At 38.0% G+C, this 18,972-nt stretch overlaps 2 protein-coding genes across 3 annotated transcripts in view; one reads left to right on the plus strand and one right to left on the minus strand.

The window, feature by feature from the left end:
- The window catches only part of LOC101848872 (cleavage and polyadenylation specificity factor subunit 1), a 41,525-nt gene extending 27,673 nt beyond the window's left edge, over positions 1–13,852 (minus strand). The window contains exons 1-11 of one of the 2 annotated variants that reach the window (XM_013091556.2): positions 13,497–13,852; positions 8,385–8,570; positions 7,108–7,153; positions 6,760–6,887; positions 5,588–5,668; positions 4,939–5,096; positions 4,088–4,228; positions 3,149–3,288; positions 2,626–2,736; positions 1,582–1,675; positions 631–718 (exon numbers count right to left, since the gene is read on the minus strand). In XM_013091556.2, the coding sequence (XP_012947010.1) occupies positions 631–718; positions 1,582–1,675; positions 2,626–2,736; positions 3,149–3,288; positions 4,088–4,228; positions 4,939–5,096; positions 5,588–5,668; positions 6,760–6,887; positions 7,108–7,153; positions 8,385–8,528 (1,131 nt within the window). In that variant the 5' untranslated portion in view covers positions 8,529–8,570; positions 13,497–13,852. Of the gene's footprint in view, positions 1–630; positions 719–1,581; positions 1,676–2,625; positions 2,737–3,148; positions 3,289–4,087; positions 4,229–4,938; positions 5,097–5,587; positions 5,669–6,759; positions 6,888–7,107; positions 7,154–8,384; positions 8,571–13,491 lie in introns of both variants that reach the window. The other variant, XM_005092096.3, reaches the window with a different exon arrangement.
- A 105-nt stretch (positions 13,853–13,957) lies between these two features.
- LOC101862927 (cleavage and polyadenylation specificity factor subunit 5) overlaps positions 13,958–18,972 on the plus strand; it is a 73,443-nt gene continuing 68,428 nt past the window's right edge. Inside the window, exon 1 of the mRNA XM_005092071.3 lies at positions 13,958–14,105. Within this exon, the coding sequence (XP_005092128.1) occupies positions 13,996–14,105 (110 nt within the window). The 5' untranslated portion in view covers positions 13,958–13,995. The remainder of the gene's footprint in view (positions 14,106–18,972) is intronic.

The following is an 18,972-nucleotide window of genomic DNA, read 5'->3' on the forward strand; positions in this document are numbered from 1 at the left end:
GGAAAAAATTACAAAAAAAGTAAAAACAGGAACAGCATAAATGTGTACAAATCTAACCAAATTATGTTAATTGATCCAGTTCATCTCTAAGCATTTGAAAACATGCCCTAACTAAAATAGAAAAACCAAAAGAAAATAAATGAGAGAACATTCTCTCTCTCACACAACCAATGTCTGTAGTAGTAGTAGTAGTAGTAGTAGTAGTATGGGGTTTTACGGCGCTCACAACTGCTAAGGTCATATGAGCGCCAACCAATGTCTGTCTCTTAACAGAAATTGTATGAAATGTATACATTAAAAAAGCAATAAACCATAGATAAGCTTTTGCCAAAATATCCAAGAAAAGCAAAAATAAAATAATGGAAAAAAAAAAAAGTTAATTCTCAAATACAACCAATTCTTTTGTTTTAGTAAGAGTCTTACAGTACTTGCAACACAATTAAGTCATATTATAAGTGCCAAAGATTAAGGTGTTACAAGAGAGTAACAAGCACAAAAGAAAGGGAGATATACGGATGACAAATGTTTAATAAAAAAGAAGGAACACACCATGCTAGAGCACCCACCAACCACTCACATACAACCAATTCCTCCCCTCCACCCCCTTTAGAAACTGTTTGCAATACATACGCAGGTGGTGAGGACACTGGATGCTGCCCGGTCAAAGTGAAAGCCACGGACACACCGCATACCATCAATGACCAGAGTCAGGACGTAACTGGAGAATGAAAGACGAGAGGTTTGTAGCATTGCGCATGTGTGGGTGGGTCAACAAAAAGGTTGAGCAACAGTAGATTGAAAGCATATTTTTGTTTAAGTCTTAGCTGAAGTTTGTGAGCATGCCCTGATGTGTCTTGTTTTCACTACTGTCCTTGCGTGTATGTAATAAATGCACAGTTGAGAAAGCTCCTCATCTGGTGGAGCTGGATAGAGTGCAATATATGCCATTTACAGTCATTCTTATACAAAGATAAAGAAGAAGAAAAACGGGAACCTCAGGCACAGTTCGGCGGATGCATGATTACAAGTTTTTTGTGTTCGGTTCGACCTGCCCGTGTTATACTGTATTACTACTGCTTTGTATATACAAACACTCTCAAAATAAACAGAACCAGCTACCTCCTTTTTCTTTCCCATAAAAGCTTGCAGAAACTTAATTCAAGAAATTTCTTATCAGGCGGACAGAACAAATTTATCAAGGCTATCATGAAATACAACTGAAATCCATTAAACCATCGTGTTCAGTATTATATATTTCAGTTCAAATAGAAAACTATCTAGACTGAAGAACTAAACATGTATAATGATGGAGATACAGGTAAGACTTTTACAGCCGTATCAATCTAATAAGGCCGTTTATAAGGGAAAAAAACCAACATTCACCATGACAAACTTTTAAAAACTGAAATAAGTGCATCTCTTCTCTTCATTCAAGTCTTAAATTCATACTCTCCCCAACCCTCCACTATAAAACTTAAAAACGCCGGCTTAGCAATCATCAATATTTTTATAAAGGGAGCAGTAGTAAAATTGTGCACGCAAGGTTCTCAACAAGTACAGATCCACAAAAACCATACTCACAGTTCACCACCTTTGAGAGATAATACAAGTCTGTCGTTGGAAATTAAGGCATGGCGAACACAATCTAAAGCACAGTGGACATTTTCTTGGGCTTCTGCAAAACAAAACAAAAAAAGGCGTTATAGACACCCTAGGTATCATTGGCTAGAAAATCATCAATTTTAGTAGATCAAAGTTTAAAAGTTTTTTTGAAAACTTCTCCAAGTTTTAGTTTTATTTTATGAGATAATTACTAAGTTTTATCCTTTGTGATGTAGGAATCTCGCAGAGAAATCATTTTAAAACATCTGTTTGCTAACAAAGAGGACCTTAGGCAAACTGGGACAAAGGACAGAATGTTTGGTGCTGGCATAATATATATAATGAGGCATAAACCTACTCCTGCCTTATTTCAATACGTAAGCATTTGAAACAATGATAAATAAGCAACACGTTGGAGAAAGGAATATCATACAATTAACAAAAACATAATTCACAAGATATCAGTTACTACCAAAATTTTAGAACACAAATGTTTCACCCTTGTGTGACTACCATGGTGTCCAAAAAAAGATTACAAAGTCATATTAAAAAAGGAAAATCTGAAAATGCATTCAACCACATACAACGTTAACAATTTGAAAAGAAGTTTGAAGTTTCCTGTGGAGAGTTCAACATAGTACATTATTCGTTAGTTAAAAGAACCCAACGTGTACCAGAAACAATTCATATTTTGTTTGAGGTAAAGAAAAACACATCAGGATTGTAATGATCATGAAGTGCAGGAAAGCAATACACACAGATGAAAAACAAAAGAGATATACAGTAAAAGATGTAAAACCTACCAAGAGTGCCCTAAAACGACTTACAACTAAATGCTAAGAATGAAAAAAAACAAAAAAACCAATCAAGATATTAAAAAAACAACAGAATACTATATCCACAGAAGGAAATTATGGAAGCATATTGCATTCTAAATACTTACAAAATACTGATAATAAATTATATAACATAGTATGTTTTTTGTAGGAATGTCATTATACAGTGTTTGTAATAGTAACTTACTGAGGGGAAAAGCTGAAGATGAGTCAGCAATGCTGTTGAGGGAGACGCCAAAGGGAGGTACACTTTGGTTGAGGTACATCAGCGAATTCACGGCAAAGATCATCACTCCACCTGAGCATTGAAACAATGCATATTTCATTATAATTTGCAAAGGCTGCATTACTAGATTTATTTGTTGGAAAGACAGAAAGTAAAATGAAGATTTTTTTTCTTTCCTCAACCTAGCACAACCAGTCAGAACTCAATCGCTACGTATTGAGGAAAATACAGACACTATTGACAATTCAAACTTACAGTTTAAAAAAATAAAACATCACTTATATTGGCATGCATTCATCTTGAGAGACGATGAAAATAGTATTCAACAATTTTGAGCCACATTTCCTGGGAAAAAAAACAAACAAAAAAAGCTAAAGATATGTCAACTTTCCACTGATTTTTCATCTCTACCTGGCCCACATGTCACAATTTATTTCCACAGGACTCAATTATCAATATTCTCTTTATTACAACTAGAACGTACCGATGGGCTTGGGTATAGCACAAACGCTGAAAGAGTCGAAGGGCAAGTTGGCCTGGGACCAGATGATGGGATGAACCTTCTGCTGGATGTTGAGTGAGATGGCCACGATACTACATGTGTCTGTTCTCACAGCTGTGCGGCTGCGGGTCATTGAAATTGTACAAAAATCAGTGCAAATTAGGTAGAGAAATAACTATTTCACAAACTATGATACCTCGCTCAACAGCGCTCAAATTTAAAATGAGTGAAAACATATTGATGTGGATTCACGAGTCAACTATTTCTCACAATAAAGAGATTGTCTTTGAATTCCAGTCGTTTCATTTCTACTAAATGAAATAATTCAAAGACTTCAAAATAAAAAATAATTTATAACAAGAAGTGAAATTTGGAGACCAACTCTTTATCAAAATACTAAGGCTGAGTCTTCAACAATTCTATTGTATAAAAACCACCATGACATTTTCATGGACTACAATGATCTCATTATAAAAATACAAAGACCCACACTATCTAAACACTTTGTGAAATTTTTTACCAAATCAAAACCTTCATGGGTCATGGGTTTTAAATTTTAACAGCCTACTAAATATGGCATCTTTTCCAAACAAACAAAATTGACAATAATTTGACCATTAACAGGAACTAATTGAATACAAGTGTATCATAAGCCTTACCCCAGAGTTTCTCAACAACACAAATGGTTCACCAGTGGGGAAATAAAACTAAGATGCCATTTTTAGACCAACAGATTCCCAACAACTAACTCATAGACACAAAAACACATTTCAGCCACAGATGAAAGGAATTTTGTGAAGAAGAATGATGATAGAAAGACATCGTAGAGTAAAAAAGAAAAATGGCAAGATAGCTCTGTACTGTATTTCCCTCTCTACAAACAAACAAGCTAGCGACAATGAAAATGGAGGTGACACTTACCCGGACCACGTTGCCAAGGGCTCATATAAGATGAAAACAGTTGGCTCAAAGTAGCCGTGCAAGAACTGAATGTCCAAGATATTGATGATCTTCTCATCCATTTTTCTCAGGTCAATGATATATGACGACATAATAGGGGATCTGAAATATCAACATACCAAGTGTATATGTCACTAAATAACTCATAGAGACTCTTTATTAATGATAAATTATCAAAAACTAACAAAATCACGATATATGAATTCAAGATCAGCATTTTAGGAGATACCATAGTATACTGCATTTGATGCAAAGAGCATCTTTTTTACTTACATTAAATTAATTCCTATCATCAAATCAGTATTACTCTACACTCACTTTCAAAACAAATTAGTATAACTTTATGTCAGAGAAAGACATGTACATACAGAACAACAACTCAAAGCCACAAACAACCTACTTTAAGATGAACCTTCTGATATGAATGATGACCACTACAATTTCAGAGGGGAAGCTTGTGCCCAGGCTGTAGTTTGCAGCAAATCCAAATGAAAATTCCACAACTTATTTACAAACACAATTAACAAAATTTATCACTACGCATAAGACAGCTGGGTGGGGGTTTTTTTTAGTTGTAGAAACAGATTTGCGGTGCTTGCAAAACAAATAGGTCATGTAAGGTTACCGAAGATTAGAGGTGTTACTAGAGATTAACAGATAAAAAAAACTAAGAGAGATAAGAATGGTTGATGTTTGATAGGAAAGGAGGAGCAAACCACACCAGAGCACCCACACCGAACTGAGCGAGTTAAACACACAAGAAGCATGTGAAAACAACTCCAGACAAGCTTTCACAGACATGCACAACTCACTTTCCCATGGCCCCCGAGGGAGCGTCCAGCTCATCCATGGCGACCTCTTTACGGAAGGGCAGCACCACCAGGTGAGTGCCGTAGATGAGCATCCCAGCACAGCGGCCATCAGGGTCCACTCGGATCACAGGCAGGTGGGTGGTGGTTGTGTAGCCTCCCTGAAGCAGGGCAGAAAAGAGGTAAGAGATGGATCATCAGCCTTCACAAACACACAAATGTGATGGAAAGCAATGACACTGGCACATGTACACTCACAAAGTTGGACGCTAATGCAAACATAATGATATACACAAGCACAAAGAGAAATCTGAACTTAGAGAAAAGAAAAGAACACACAGCTGTGAGTATGAGTCTCATAATAGCAATTAAAAGCCTATCGTATTTGGAGGGAAAGTCCCCTTAGTTTCAATCATTCATGTGAATGAAGAGTGGGGATGATTTATTAAAAGTAAAGCAATGCACAAGTTGTCCCGACCACAATGACCTTATAATCATGTCGGCTCACTTGAAAATGTTTTCCATTCAAATTTTGCAACCAAGCTAAAACGATAAATTACATTGTTAAAAATCGTAACTTTATCAGCATTGAAAACCATCTGTAAAAGCAACATTCTGGCCCAAAACCTTGGCACCACTCAAAACAGCTTACCCTTAGTTCATGTTCCTCAAACTGATGGAGAGAGCAGGTTTTCAGGTCATGAGTACTGGGGTCATACTCCACCACTGAAAGCTGAGGATGGAAGGAAACTTTTTTTAGACGAACATAAACAAATCTTTTAGAAAGATGTAGCCAAGTCCACAGAAAGTTTGACCTTATTGAAGGGCAATTAATATGAGATTAAACCAGAAAAGAATGTTTAAAAAGAAAATTTTTTTTTAGAAAAATGTTTTATGGCACTTGAAACACAGTTAGGTCACATAAGTGCTGAAGATTAGAGATAGTATAAAAGAGTAGTAAGCACAAAAAAAAGGAGCAGAGATAAGAATGACAAATATTTGAAAGAAAAATAGGAGCAAACCATAACAGAGCAAGCCCCAATCACCCACTAAGAATGGTTTAAGTCCATGCCACTCGGAGAGGGTGAATAAACACTGGAAGAGACAAAGAGGAGTCTCATAGCTTGACGGTTCAAAGCGAAAAGACCACAGCTATTACACCAGTTCCTCAACACTCAAAATGAAAAATACACAAAAATGTCGTTGAGTTGCAAAGCTACAGCTTAGTGTAAGGACTCAACCATATGCTATTATCATGGGTCTTAACTCAAAATTTTTAAAAAAGGAAGAACATTCCGCGTGATCGCGACAGAAGACCATTTTCGCGAGACACCCACTATTATTATACTGTTTAACCCCATAATACTGAAATAAAAAAAACAACTTATCAAAGCAAGGTTATTTCATACCAATTTGAGGGTTTGGAAGATAACATCAAGTAAAAGAGTCACTTACAAAATACTTACAATCTTAATTACGTACAGAAAGTGGTGGCGCATTACTGGAAAAATTTTCTGATTGGTCTGCTGTCGCTTTATAAGAGTTTAGCGGAGAAAAAGTCAGTGGCAGAAATCCGCTAAATAGCGGAAGATTGAGACCCATGATTATGAAAAGTGATGCATGACGCAGTGAGTTAGTACTATCGCTGTTACATTTCACAAGAAACAGGCTAAGACCAAACTATTATGGAAATGTAACAAAAGACGCAGATCATACCACAGTGCATACCAACTATCCACACTAAAGATAAAGACTGAAATAAGTTTCCTCAAAACAAATTGAAATGTAAATTTATAAAAAGAAACAATTGAATTGACTGCTAACCTTGGCATCTGAAAAACTCAACAGTATAACATCTCTGTGTGCTCCACTTAGTTTGACAGCCTCTAGGGACTGAATGTTCCCATGTAGACTGTACGAAGCCAAGCATTCAAGCCGTGTCTTCTCATCATCTGAAGCAAAGATAGAACAAGATATTGATATAGATATCTTGCAACAACTGTAAATCAATGGATAACTATTAACTAATCTTTCATAGTATAAATGATCATCCATGTCGAAAACACTAACTAAACTGAGCACAGTAAGAATGCCACATGCATCAAACAGACAAAGTCCAAACATTCAATTCAATTCAGACTTACAATGTTACTCAAACAATTAAAAACTCACCACTTAGCTCTGTCGGCTCTTTCAGTATACCATCTGGGGTCACCAGCTGTGAATAAAAATAAAGCAAAAGGGTAATAGTACATTTCACTGGCCAGTCAAGTTCGGGTAGCAAACATTGTCAACTGAGCAAGTTCCCTTGATTATTGTGTAAACTGCAAACTCCCCCAATAGCTCTTATTCCTCACATTTTTTCCTACATCAAACTACTTATAATTTTCTCTGTTTTCAACACAGATAAATGATATCAAATAGTCATGACCCATCTGGCTTTTCCTACAAAATGAAAAGCAAATGGAAATTCTAAAAAGTTTCAAATATTTTTCAATAACACAATACCACATAAGACTCAGTGCTTGTTCAACACTAAAATATCATTTCAATTATGTACGATTTTTTATCAGCAACAAGTGTAAACCGTCCATTAGTAGCCCAAACAGATAACAGATGAAAAATACTTCAAATCAGTACAAATATCTCTACACAAAATAAATTTGAGACTGGGGTATTAAAATAAAAGAATATTTTAAGAACATCAGAAAGCCACTCCTTGATCCCATGATTCTGTACCATACTCTCATCCATCCATCCCTCCCCCCACCCTTCCTCTCGTCCCCATTCCCAATGTAACATAGAGGTGCTCAAACACTTAGAATTGAGGAAAGGGGAGTCAAAAGCTCACAAGGGAAACATTTCTTTCATTGTGGCAACATGAGGCATCTTTACATATGTGTCCCGACGTGGTGGAATCAGACGCTCGTCAATTTTTGGGCATGTGGAGTGATTGATATCATCTGAAAGCTTATATCATTTGTCTTGATTTTTTTTTTTTTTTAAATGTCCATCTAGCTTGAATAGAAGTCGAGATATTTGCGATTAAAGGAGGTGGGGTCGCCTGGTTTCAGTGGTAAAATTAGAGAGAAAATGGCCGCAAAAGTTTGGTAACTTCAATAACTTTGAGTCCTTTAAAACTGAAAATTCCATATTTTGTGCTTTTAAACAACATTTTTCATTAAAATTCACATGGAAATGTGTTTTCATATGAACTTAAAAGTTGTTAAGCCACAAGACAAAAATTCGATAAAAATTTTCAAACTGGTCGAAATGCCTTTTTCTTCTAGTTTCTTAAATTTGATAAGCGCCTGATTTCACCACAATGCCTCACATATATATCAGATGATTATCATTTCACACATACACAGCATTCCTCTCACTCACAAACAAAGACTGAGAGGCATGCATCTTTCAGTTAAATGTGATCCTCAGTTCCTCCAACTTACCTCTGATTCTGAGTTTAATCTATACACATGCAGCTGATTCACACCAGCAATAATAAGATTTTTCTCCTCCCAGCTGAAGAAGTGAGCAAATATACAATGCTCAATGCCCGTTGATGGGTGAATCTGTTTGTACATGCAATGCATGTTGTCTCAAAACTTAGTCAGTCAGACAACCTGTCTCCCCATCTGGAAAGAGAAATGCAATTGCAAGTTGGCTAAAAGTTAAATCAGGCCTAAACAAAGTACACAGTATTAATCACTTATGAATTTTTTTAAACTAATGAAACTAAATATGAGCGGAGATGATTTCTTCTTCTGACAGTGTAATCACTTTCCAGTCCACCCTTCTCATTCACATAAAACCATACACACACAAACATAAATTCACACAAGGGCCCAATGCAGTATCACACTACTGTCTTCAATCATATCCCACTACCCAGCACCAACCCCAACCCTCACATCATTAGATTCAAGAAAGTTCTAGCACCTTACACACACTATATACAGGTAATAGTGCAATAATATGTTGATACTGGCAGTGTGTGTAGTGTGCATCAAGTAATGCAGGAGCCAGCCTGGTGGGCTCATGTAAGCTGATACTCTCAATGATGATGGGGGAGTTTGTTTTCTAATGTGCCCGCACGACAATTTGAATTCGAGACAACTGTGAGGAAAATTTTGAATGGGCTTTTCAAAATTCAAAAACTTTTCGTCTTGGACGAGGGAATTTAGGGGGATAAGGAGGGGGCTTCACATGCAGTGGGTCGAACGAAAGTTTCCTGTCCAGTCGACAAGTAGTGGTCAAAATTTCACACCTCATAAATGCTATTCTAGCCTCTTTGATGATGGTATCATGCATCAGTCTTACACTTTGTTACCAGTGTTTGCATCTAATAGGACTATCGTAATCGTAATTAAAAACAGAAATGATTAAACATCTTTGTTTAAACCCTCAGCCCCACGGCTCCACCTCGCAAGTAATAAAAATCAACCAATGCTGATGCCACCCATGCCAAGCACATAAAAAACAATTCCAGGAACTTTTCTCTCGGTTAGCTGTATGATCAGGGCGGCAGGAAGAGGTCAATTAATTTTACACCTCTGGCTACCCAGGTGAGGAGAGATTCCGTGCTGACACGACACTTCAGCACTTTCAAACAGTGGTGAGATTTCTGATTCACACCTACACCACCCTGACCATCTACAACACAAAATACTACCATGGATGGAGTAACAACTAGAGAATAACTCATGACCCGCTATTCTCACCCCTCCCCTGGACATTGACAGTGATGTTGATCTTTTTTTTTTTTATTGTAATAGTTCGGCCTGCTTCAAGCATTGCATCCCATGAAATGAAGGAGCGCTCTTTCAGAATTAAAGTCGGGATATGGGATATGGAAAATTATGATGCAGACTTTTGAAACAGATGATCATCTTAACCAGATCTTTGCTAAATCAGATCTTAGAACAACAAAGGGAATATTAATATTTATCATGTAAAAACATTTACTGTCCTGTAAAAAAAATTATTATGTCTCACTAACGACGCTAGTGAGCGGGATGTGGGACCATCGAAACTATTCAAATTCAAGCTCTTGCATGACGGTAGAAGGGTTGTAAATTATTCAGACAATATATATATGAGCGAAGGCGTTAAATCGTGTTAAGAAGTTCAATAATTTTAATAAGACAAAAAAGAGCCAGAGAGTCAAATGAAATTCTCCAGGCCAGACGCGACCCAGGACCCAAATTTTGGGGATCCGGCTCCAATCTGACAACAATAACTGTGACTATTCGGACACGAACACGATCCTGTGCAGTATTAGCCCTGGTAACCTCAGCCCGGATCCCTCTTGGGTCATTTCTGGTAAAACGAAGGAAGGGGTGAGAATAGCGAGACATTTATAGGTTATTCTCACCCGGGCTGAGAATAACCACTTCCTTTAATTATTCTCACCCGAGGTGAGAATAGCCACTTCCCAGTAATAATCCATGCTCAACTGTACTTACTAAGTAACTACTACTGTACTTATAATGACAATGACTTAGTGACATTAAATAAATGACATAAATATCATATCTAATTAAATATATGTTATATAAGTCAGACCAATTCAATATTAATATTGACAAGGAAACTAGGTTCTAGATCTAATACTCTTCTATAAATTTTTACCTTCCCTCCCGCACACAGAGATGCAAAGCTATGGGGGTCTAAAATGCAGTATTTTTTGCTGCAGGAGATCACACACATTATAACCACTTTTAAATGGTCGAAAATCAATTATTTTCAAGAAAATTTCAAACCCAACTGAAAAACATCAAATTATGGGTCAAAACAGGGGGAAACACTGTGATTGGTCTCATAGAAGTCTCGGAAATTACTGCATAAGTAGGCTTAGCGTGACAAAGCTCGATTAAAAACCATCAGATAAATTTCACGAAGTGACTATTTCTCCAAACGCTCGGGAAAATAAACTTGACCTTTACTAAACCGTTTCTGTTGAACCAATCTCGAGATTTTTTTAAATTTGAGAGATTTCGGCGTCATCTTTCATTCTGCCATTCTGCGAGGACTGGGAGGAAGCATAAATTTTTTTGCATCGAACTCAATTTCTAGAGCTAGAGAATTTTTAAATGTCTGAATATTCAGATACTTCAAATTGAAGTTCAATTGTGGTTGGAGCAGCATTCCCGGACTATAGGCCTTCTACTCTTGAAAATGCCTTCAAAAGGTACTGCGAGAAAACAAGACTGCTCGACCTTGGCAATAACCTATTTTTTGCATTAAGTCTCCCCCAAAGCAAAAACTAAAATCCTTTCATATAAACAACCCCCACCCCCACCCCGGTTCACACCTATACACACACACACACATGCACATTCACACACACACACACATGCGCACGCGCTGGCCACTCCTTCATTTGCAAAAATAACCTACAAATCTCGAGAACGGAGAACATAATAAACCGTTATGAGAAATAGAGTTCAAGTTTATTTTCCCGAGCGTTCAGAGAAATAGAGCCGGCCAATATTTTATTACATCAAGGCTGTTCTATTATTTTGCGACGGAAATAGATCTAGATCTAGATCAAGAATCTAGTCGATATTCGTGTTCAGCGCCAATAAATGTGTAGCAGAAAATGGACATCAAGAGAAATCTGGTAGATCTCTAGATATCTAGATCTAGTTAAGAGTGAGACGGGAGGGAAAGTAAAAGAATAGATCTCGAGAACCTGTTCAAGTGTAGTTGAAACTTTTCATTAATGGAATTGGAACAGAAAGAAGTGGACATTTATACGGCAGGCCGTCAAAAAATTGGAAGTGATTATAATTCCACGGCACATAAATTCAGCCAATCAGAACGTCCGAACTATTTGTATAAATTATAATAAAGCCTATAAATCTCTTTTCCATAAAGTAACGCATTATCATTGAGATACAATTTAAGATACCAGTATGTTTAGTTAACAATGTATCCTTTTCTATCATTTTGTGCATTAAGGACAATAATGTTCAAAATATTTTGTGTGATTGTAACGAGAGTGAGAGATGTACAATTTATTTTGTGCAAGCAAAATGGAGAGAAGACTGTTTTGTTTTTTTCCAACAGTAGTAGTAGGGTGCCCATTTGCGGATGGGATCGAGTTGGGTCGGGTAGGTTTGATCACCCGACTCGTCGCCTGGAAAACAAACCCAATTCTTGCATTGATACACTTCAAGCAGAGCCTCTCTATGCCGTCAAAATATCAATTCCGATCTTTAGTCTTTAGACTCAAGACGGCATAATAGGTATCACTTCCGATGTTCAGACAGCATGCCGTGGAAATATCAACTACGATTTTCAGACGGCATGCCGTCAAAATATCGCTACCCAATTGGAACGGTTTCTCAGATGGTGATCTTATACTTTAGCACGTTAAATTCCCAAAGTCTACTAGATCTAGATTCTAGATCTATATCTAGATTCTAGATCTAGATCTAATCCCCGACTCAGACCTTCAAAACTTTGGTGCTTTTTCGGTAGTTCCCACCCCCCTTATTTGACCTACATCTAGATCTAGATCTAAATCTAGATCTAGATCGATACGTTTGATTCGCGGTGAGCTAAGATATCAAACCTTAAAACATTAAATTATGATAAAATTCAGGGGGGCATGCCCCCTTGAAACCCCCCTTCCTATTTTTATTGGGTCAGGGGGACAAGCCCCCCTGGAACCCCCCTACTCTTGGGGCCAAAACCCGTGAATAACAATTGCGGGGTGGGAACTACCGAAAAAGCGCCTGAACTGGGCCTAAAAATGAGCAAAGTGCCGTAATTTTGTCATATGAACACTGACAGTGGTTTTCGGTCTTCCATCATGACTTTGGAAGCCATCGAGTATAAAGGCCACCTCTATTCTCACCCGGAGTGAGAATAGTGCAGGCGAGTCTTGTGGCTATTCTCACCCGGTGCGCGTTCACCAAATTTTGCGTTCACCCTAAACCACAGAATTCTACACTGTGATTATAGAAAAATTGTAGAATTCTGTGCCGTGAACATACGCTCCATTACAACTGTAGCCTACTAAAAGCGTACAATTTTGTCTGTGGGCAGTGGAAAGAGAGAGAGAAAGAGACAGAGGAGTAGCGCGAGAATTTCCGGGCAAAACAAAATGGCGACCCGCGTAGTTCGGCTTGATTCGAAAAGTTAAATAGCTGTAGCATCTTTGTAGACAACCAAATTAATATACTTTTGTGTTTTAACATCATTTTTTAACTTTGTTTTGGTCAATTTGATCGTCCACACCGATAGACAGTATTCAGAAAGAGACAGAGAGAGAGAGAGAGAAGAGGGGAAAAGTTGATCTTGCGAGAACTTCCGGGCGGGTGAGAATAGCCACTTTCTTACGAAAATCTAGATATCTAGATTAGACAGATCTAGATTTACAGTGGTCGCTCGTTACGGAAAAGGGAATAAAATCAATTGAAGAATTTAACGTGTTAAAGACACTAAAGTAAACCTCTCAGTTCTGCTCTCCATCCCTTCTTCTGCTCCAGACAGATTTCTCTAGTCTAGTCTAAGTACCATCTTATAAATGAAAGCCCTTATAAATACCGTACTATGAAAAAAGGCAATCAAGAGGAACATCAAGAGAGAGGACCCAGTTCTTTGTTGACTGTAGGGCGTTGGGTTGGCTGTACCCGACCCGGTGTACCGGTGTACAACAATGTATAGTGTTTGTGTTTAGATTTGGAGCAAAAAGCGTGATGAACGATGAAGAGATGCTATCATGGTGTTTAGTTTGTACTGTATTTGAGCCAAGAAACTTAAAAGCTGGATTTTTTCCTTGCTTATGTTTTTGTAAAGCTTCTCAGTGACTTTTGACTGAACTTGCTAGAAGCAAAAAATTGAACAAATTTTTAAATAATCGGAATTGATTTTTTTTTTGTATTGTCAAGGCAAACTGTTTAATTTTAGAAGTCCATATAGAATCTAAGCCTGATTTCATGAAAAATCCAAGAAGCCTAGTTTCGTTTCTGTCTAAACCTAATGCTTGTTGTTTGAGTTGCTGATAGATCGAGCAGTTTGCCAGTCACACATTTTAAAAAGAAATTAACGATGGCGACTCACGAGCGGCGAAGATCTGAAAGTACTGGATGGCCGTCAACTTTCAAACAGAACCGAAGTAGTCATGGGTCAACGTTGACTTTGGAAAGGACTATAAATTTGTAAGGATTTATAAGTGCATCAATTTCTTGTTATGTTGTATCGTTTTAGCATGTGTGCACAGTGTCGGTGTGTGTCGGTTAGACTTCTTCTTAGACTTTGTACAGCACAAAGTAAACCTGGTCTTGAGAAAGAAAGCGTATTATTCCATTCTCGTAAAGTTTTAGAATTATGACAAACATTCTCCTCTTTTGCCTTGTTCTTTTCTTTTCTAGCTGTTTTTATCCTCTCACAACAGTGGTCTCTACTTAGCAGGACCAAGGCTGTCTTAACTCCAAATTCCCTATTGAAAACTCCTAACTCGGCCAACTCAACTGTGTTTGTGTACATCTGTAGACTACTGTAGAGGAAGTGGAAGTGATAAAAGCCAAGAAAAAATTATGTTATAGCACAAAAGTAAGCTAATTTGATCGTCTTCAAAGATGCTATGGCTATTTCACTTTTCGAATCGAGCCGAACTACGCGGGTCGCCATTTTGTTTTGCCCGGAAGTTCTCGCAAGATCTACTCCTCCCCTCTCTCTCTCTTTCTCTCTGTCTCTTTCTGAATACTGTCTATCGGTGTGGACGATCAAATTGATCAAAACAAAGTTAAAAAATGATGTTAAAAAACAAAACTAAATTAATTTGGTTGTCTACAAAGATGCTAATGCTATTTAACTTTCCAAATCGAGCGGAACTACGCAGGAGGCCATTTTGTTTTTGAAGTGACTATTTCTCCGTACGTTCGGAGAAATAGTACCGATCTTTATTTCTCCGAACGGTTTCCGGCTTCCGGTCTCCTGATTTTTTGCCTATTTATTGCGAGAGTTCGGCGCCAACTTTCATTCTGCCTGTGGTCTGGGATTGGGAAGGAACACCGCATGGCAAGCCCGCCTACAGACAACCTTCAGTAACACCCACCACACACCCACCACCATCATGCATATGTACACACACAAACTTATACACACACTAACTAAACATGATCAGTGGGCAACTTGAACGTTCTCTGCAATGTCTAGCTTCAAGAAGAACATGGCCCAGGCACCAGCAACAGACGAGCGGACACAGACCATCCCATGCCCTGACTGTGGACAGAAGTTCCGCCCCTACAAACAGAAGAGTGGCGTGTGGAACACGAAACCTGTTGTTTCATCAACATGATGATGATAGGGCATGAACTGATGAATAACACTAATAATAATTACAGCTACAGTCTGGCTAGTCTAGAGATTTTTAGATGAGTGTAAAAACTTGAAAAAGAAAGGTTTCACAACAGAATGCTCGACGAGATGTCGAATTTGCAGGGTTCGCCAACAGACGGTCGCCAACAATCAACATGGTGGTCATGATAAACAACTGTTGTATGAGTGTCGTAGCCTATGTGTTGACTGATTAAGCCTTTCCCCTTCATCATTGATCGTAGTTAATGTCGTCAGTCTTGGATCTTTTGCTCATAACTGACAATTAACTGGAGTTGATGTCGTCATAAAGAATGACTCATCACTTGTCGGATAACATCAATGAACTTTTAATAATTCAACGGGGTTACAAGTGATGACGACATCAATTGAAATGAAATGGAAAACACAAGACGGTGATGTAGAACGGAATGAAATGATGAGTGATCGCACTGACAAATGAATCTAGACCTGCATGCATGAGTCCCCGAGGGGCGCAGAGTGATGATGATGATGATAGGGCATGAACTGATGAATAACACTAATAATACAGCTACAGTCTGGCTAGTCTAGAGATTTTTAGATGAGTGTAAAAACTTGAAAAAGAAAGGTTTCACAACAGAATGCTCGACGAGATGTCGAATTTGCAGGGTTCGCCAACAGACGGTCGCCAACAATCAACATGGTGGTCATGATAAACAACTGTTGTATGAGTGTCGTAGCCTATGTGTTGACTGATTAAGCCTTTCCCCTTCATCATTGATCGTAGTTAATGTCGTCAGTCTTGGATCTTTTGCTCATAACTGACAATTAACTGGAGTTGATGTCGTCATAAAGAATGACTCATCACTTGTCGGATAACATCAATGAACTTTTAATAATTCAACGGGGTTACAAGTGATGACGACATCAATTGAAATGAAATGGAAAACACAAGACGGTGATGTAGAACGGAATGAAATGATGAGTGATCGCACTGACAAATGAATCTAGACCTGCATGCATGAGTCCCCGAGGGGCGCAGAGTGATGATGATGATGATAGGGCATGAACTGATGAATAACACTAATAATACAGCTACAGTCTGGCTAGTCTAGAGATTTTTAGATGAGTGTAAAAACTTGAAAAAGAAAGGTTTCACAACAGAATGAAATGAAAATTAGAACAGCCCATAAACAACCACAAACATTAACAAATAAGGGCGTGGTGAGTCCACCTGTCCGAAGAAGATTGGCTGTTTTAACACTAAATGTGCGTAATTTTAAAACAAAGTACAGGATATTATTACAAGTAAATTATGGAATCGCACACATTTAAGGGGCCTGCCAGTGTCAATACATGTGATCGGTTTTGGTGGAACGTACGCTCTTACATAACACATTTAAATCTATATATATATTTATACATGTACCGTATATATTTAGAATCTTATGAAGGTAGGAACATCAAATTAAATGACGTTACACTATTAAACCCCCCCCCCCCCCCCCCCTTTGTCCCCATAAAAAAAAATTGATAAAAAAACAACACATCAGAACAATAACAAGAAAGAAAAAAATACACACTAACAAAATAAAACACCACAAAGAGGGAAAAATAAAAGTAACTGTACTGTAACGTATTCAACAAATCAACGTGGTGACAACAAGTGAGAAAGAGACGACGTGAAATTAGGTGAACTTTCTTTCAAAAGTAAAGAGGTTCGGTTTCTTTCTTTTTTTTCTTTTTTTTTTCTTTGACTTTTATTCTCCGATTTGGGGACCAAAAATGCCAAAAAATCGAGCCACGATTGATTGGTCGCGGCCGCGACAAACGCAGATATCTATGCTAGTTCTGTGTGTCGTTATCAATAACCCTCCGTAGATCTAGACTAGACAGCACACGAGTGAACACAACACATTAAGTTTAAGAGCAGCACCCTTCATAGGCAACACGTCATATCTGTAGCGAAAAACTGTTTGAAACTGTAGCGTTTCTTTATAAATATTTACTGCGGACATTTTTTGGACCGATTGAACCATATTGTATACGAACAATCTTTGGTAGGCCTATACTATAATTATAGATCTATATAATATCCGAAATTTGCGGAAAGGATGTGATTTCAGAGTGTTCGGAGAAATAGTGCCTAGCTTTATTTCCCCGAACGTTCGGAGAAATAGTGCCCAACTTTATTTTCCCGAACGTTCGGAGAAATAGTGTCGGCCTTTTGTTTTGCCTGGAAGTTCTCGCGCTACTCCTCTCTCTCTCTCTTTCTCTCTCTCCACTGCCCACAGACAAAATTGCACGCTTTTAGGCTAACACTAACAGTAGTAATAGATCTAGAACGTTTGTTCACAGCACAGAATTCTATAATTCTGTTATCACAGTGTAGAATTCTGTGGTTCAGGGTGAACACTTCACTGGTTGGCCTAGGCTATAAAGGTGAACGCCCACCGGGTGAGAATAGCCAAAAAACTCGCCTGCGCTATTCTCACCCCGGGTGAGAATAGAGGTGGCCATCTGTAGATTCTAGGCTAGGCCTACACTGTTCAACTGTGTTAGCTCTTGTCCTGCGTCTGTTTAATCTACAACTCTCTCTCAGAAGTTCTGACGGCTCAATAGACAGTGCGTCTGCGTTTGAAGTCGTGCAATGATTTTTGGAGCTGTTCGATCCTGGTCCCGGACAGTTTTTCTTTCTCTTCTCCTCCTCCCGACTGACCAACAGTCCCAAATTATAGGCCTAATTTATAGAGTTACGGCTTTTAAGTTGTTTAAAAAAAGTATATATATTAGTGATTAAAAATGCAGGAGAAGGGAGGGGGGGGTAGATCTAGATCTAGAATATGCGCGGACACAATTATGAATGTAAAGAAATCAGTCACATTGTCAGTTATTGCAAATGGTCATAGAAACGAAAAAGAAAGCTGGAAAAGTCTGGTGCTGATTCAGTGTCCCTGGAAAGCTAGAAATTATAATAATTATTCTTATTTATAACCCAATTATGAGAAGTCATCTCTATTATTCACTCAACTTACAAAACCTAGACTTAGCGTTTTAAGAAAAGTAAGGAATTTCAGGAGTGTAACAGATACTGTTTGTGTATTACATTGAAGATGTATTCTGGCACTAAAATCGATTTGTACTTTTCATAGAGAAACTTCATGGTAACTTTTATAAACTTTTTTAAAAAATATGCGAATATTCTCGATTATATTAGAAACATAAAGTTGTATTTGGAGGAATTACTTCATAGCGAATTGTGTGCCCGATGGATAAAGTTGCAAAGTTACAGCTTTCTATTATATGCGCAGATACCATCTTTTCTGAGTATCTGCACCAATGCTATGTCGTTCATGTCCCAAAAGTTCGACAGATTTTGTCGAGGCTTTTTTTTATATTGATTTTTTTTCATTCTCGCTAGTCAAAAAAAAATTACAATTTAGCATTGCCGATTCCAGCGCGTCTAACAAAACAACCAGACAAGTTACAACATCCGTTCTTTTTTTAGTCTCAAGAGCAGAAATGCATGCTTTGGTTACACTAAAAGAGAATTACCATAAATACAAGAGGCAACTAAAATTCCACTGCTGGTGCGCCGTGACTGACACACACACACACTTGACCTGCGTGAATGGGGATCCGACTCCGAACCCGAATTTCACGTAAGATGGTGCGCGTGCGCTGAGCCGGGGGCTGCTCTGATTCGGGACCAGAACGTAGGCGAGG

Source organism: Aplysia californica, unplaced genomic scaffold (assembly GCF_000002075.1).
Source record: "Aplysia californica isolate F4 #8 unplaced genomic scaffold, AplCal3.0 scaffold00040, whole genome shotgun sequence".
In the NCBI taxonomy this organism is placed as follows: domain Eukaryota; kingdom Metazoa; phylum Mollusca; class Gastropoda; order Aplysiida; family Aplysiidae; genus Aplysia; species Aplysia californica.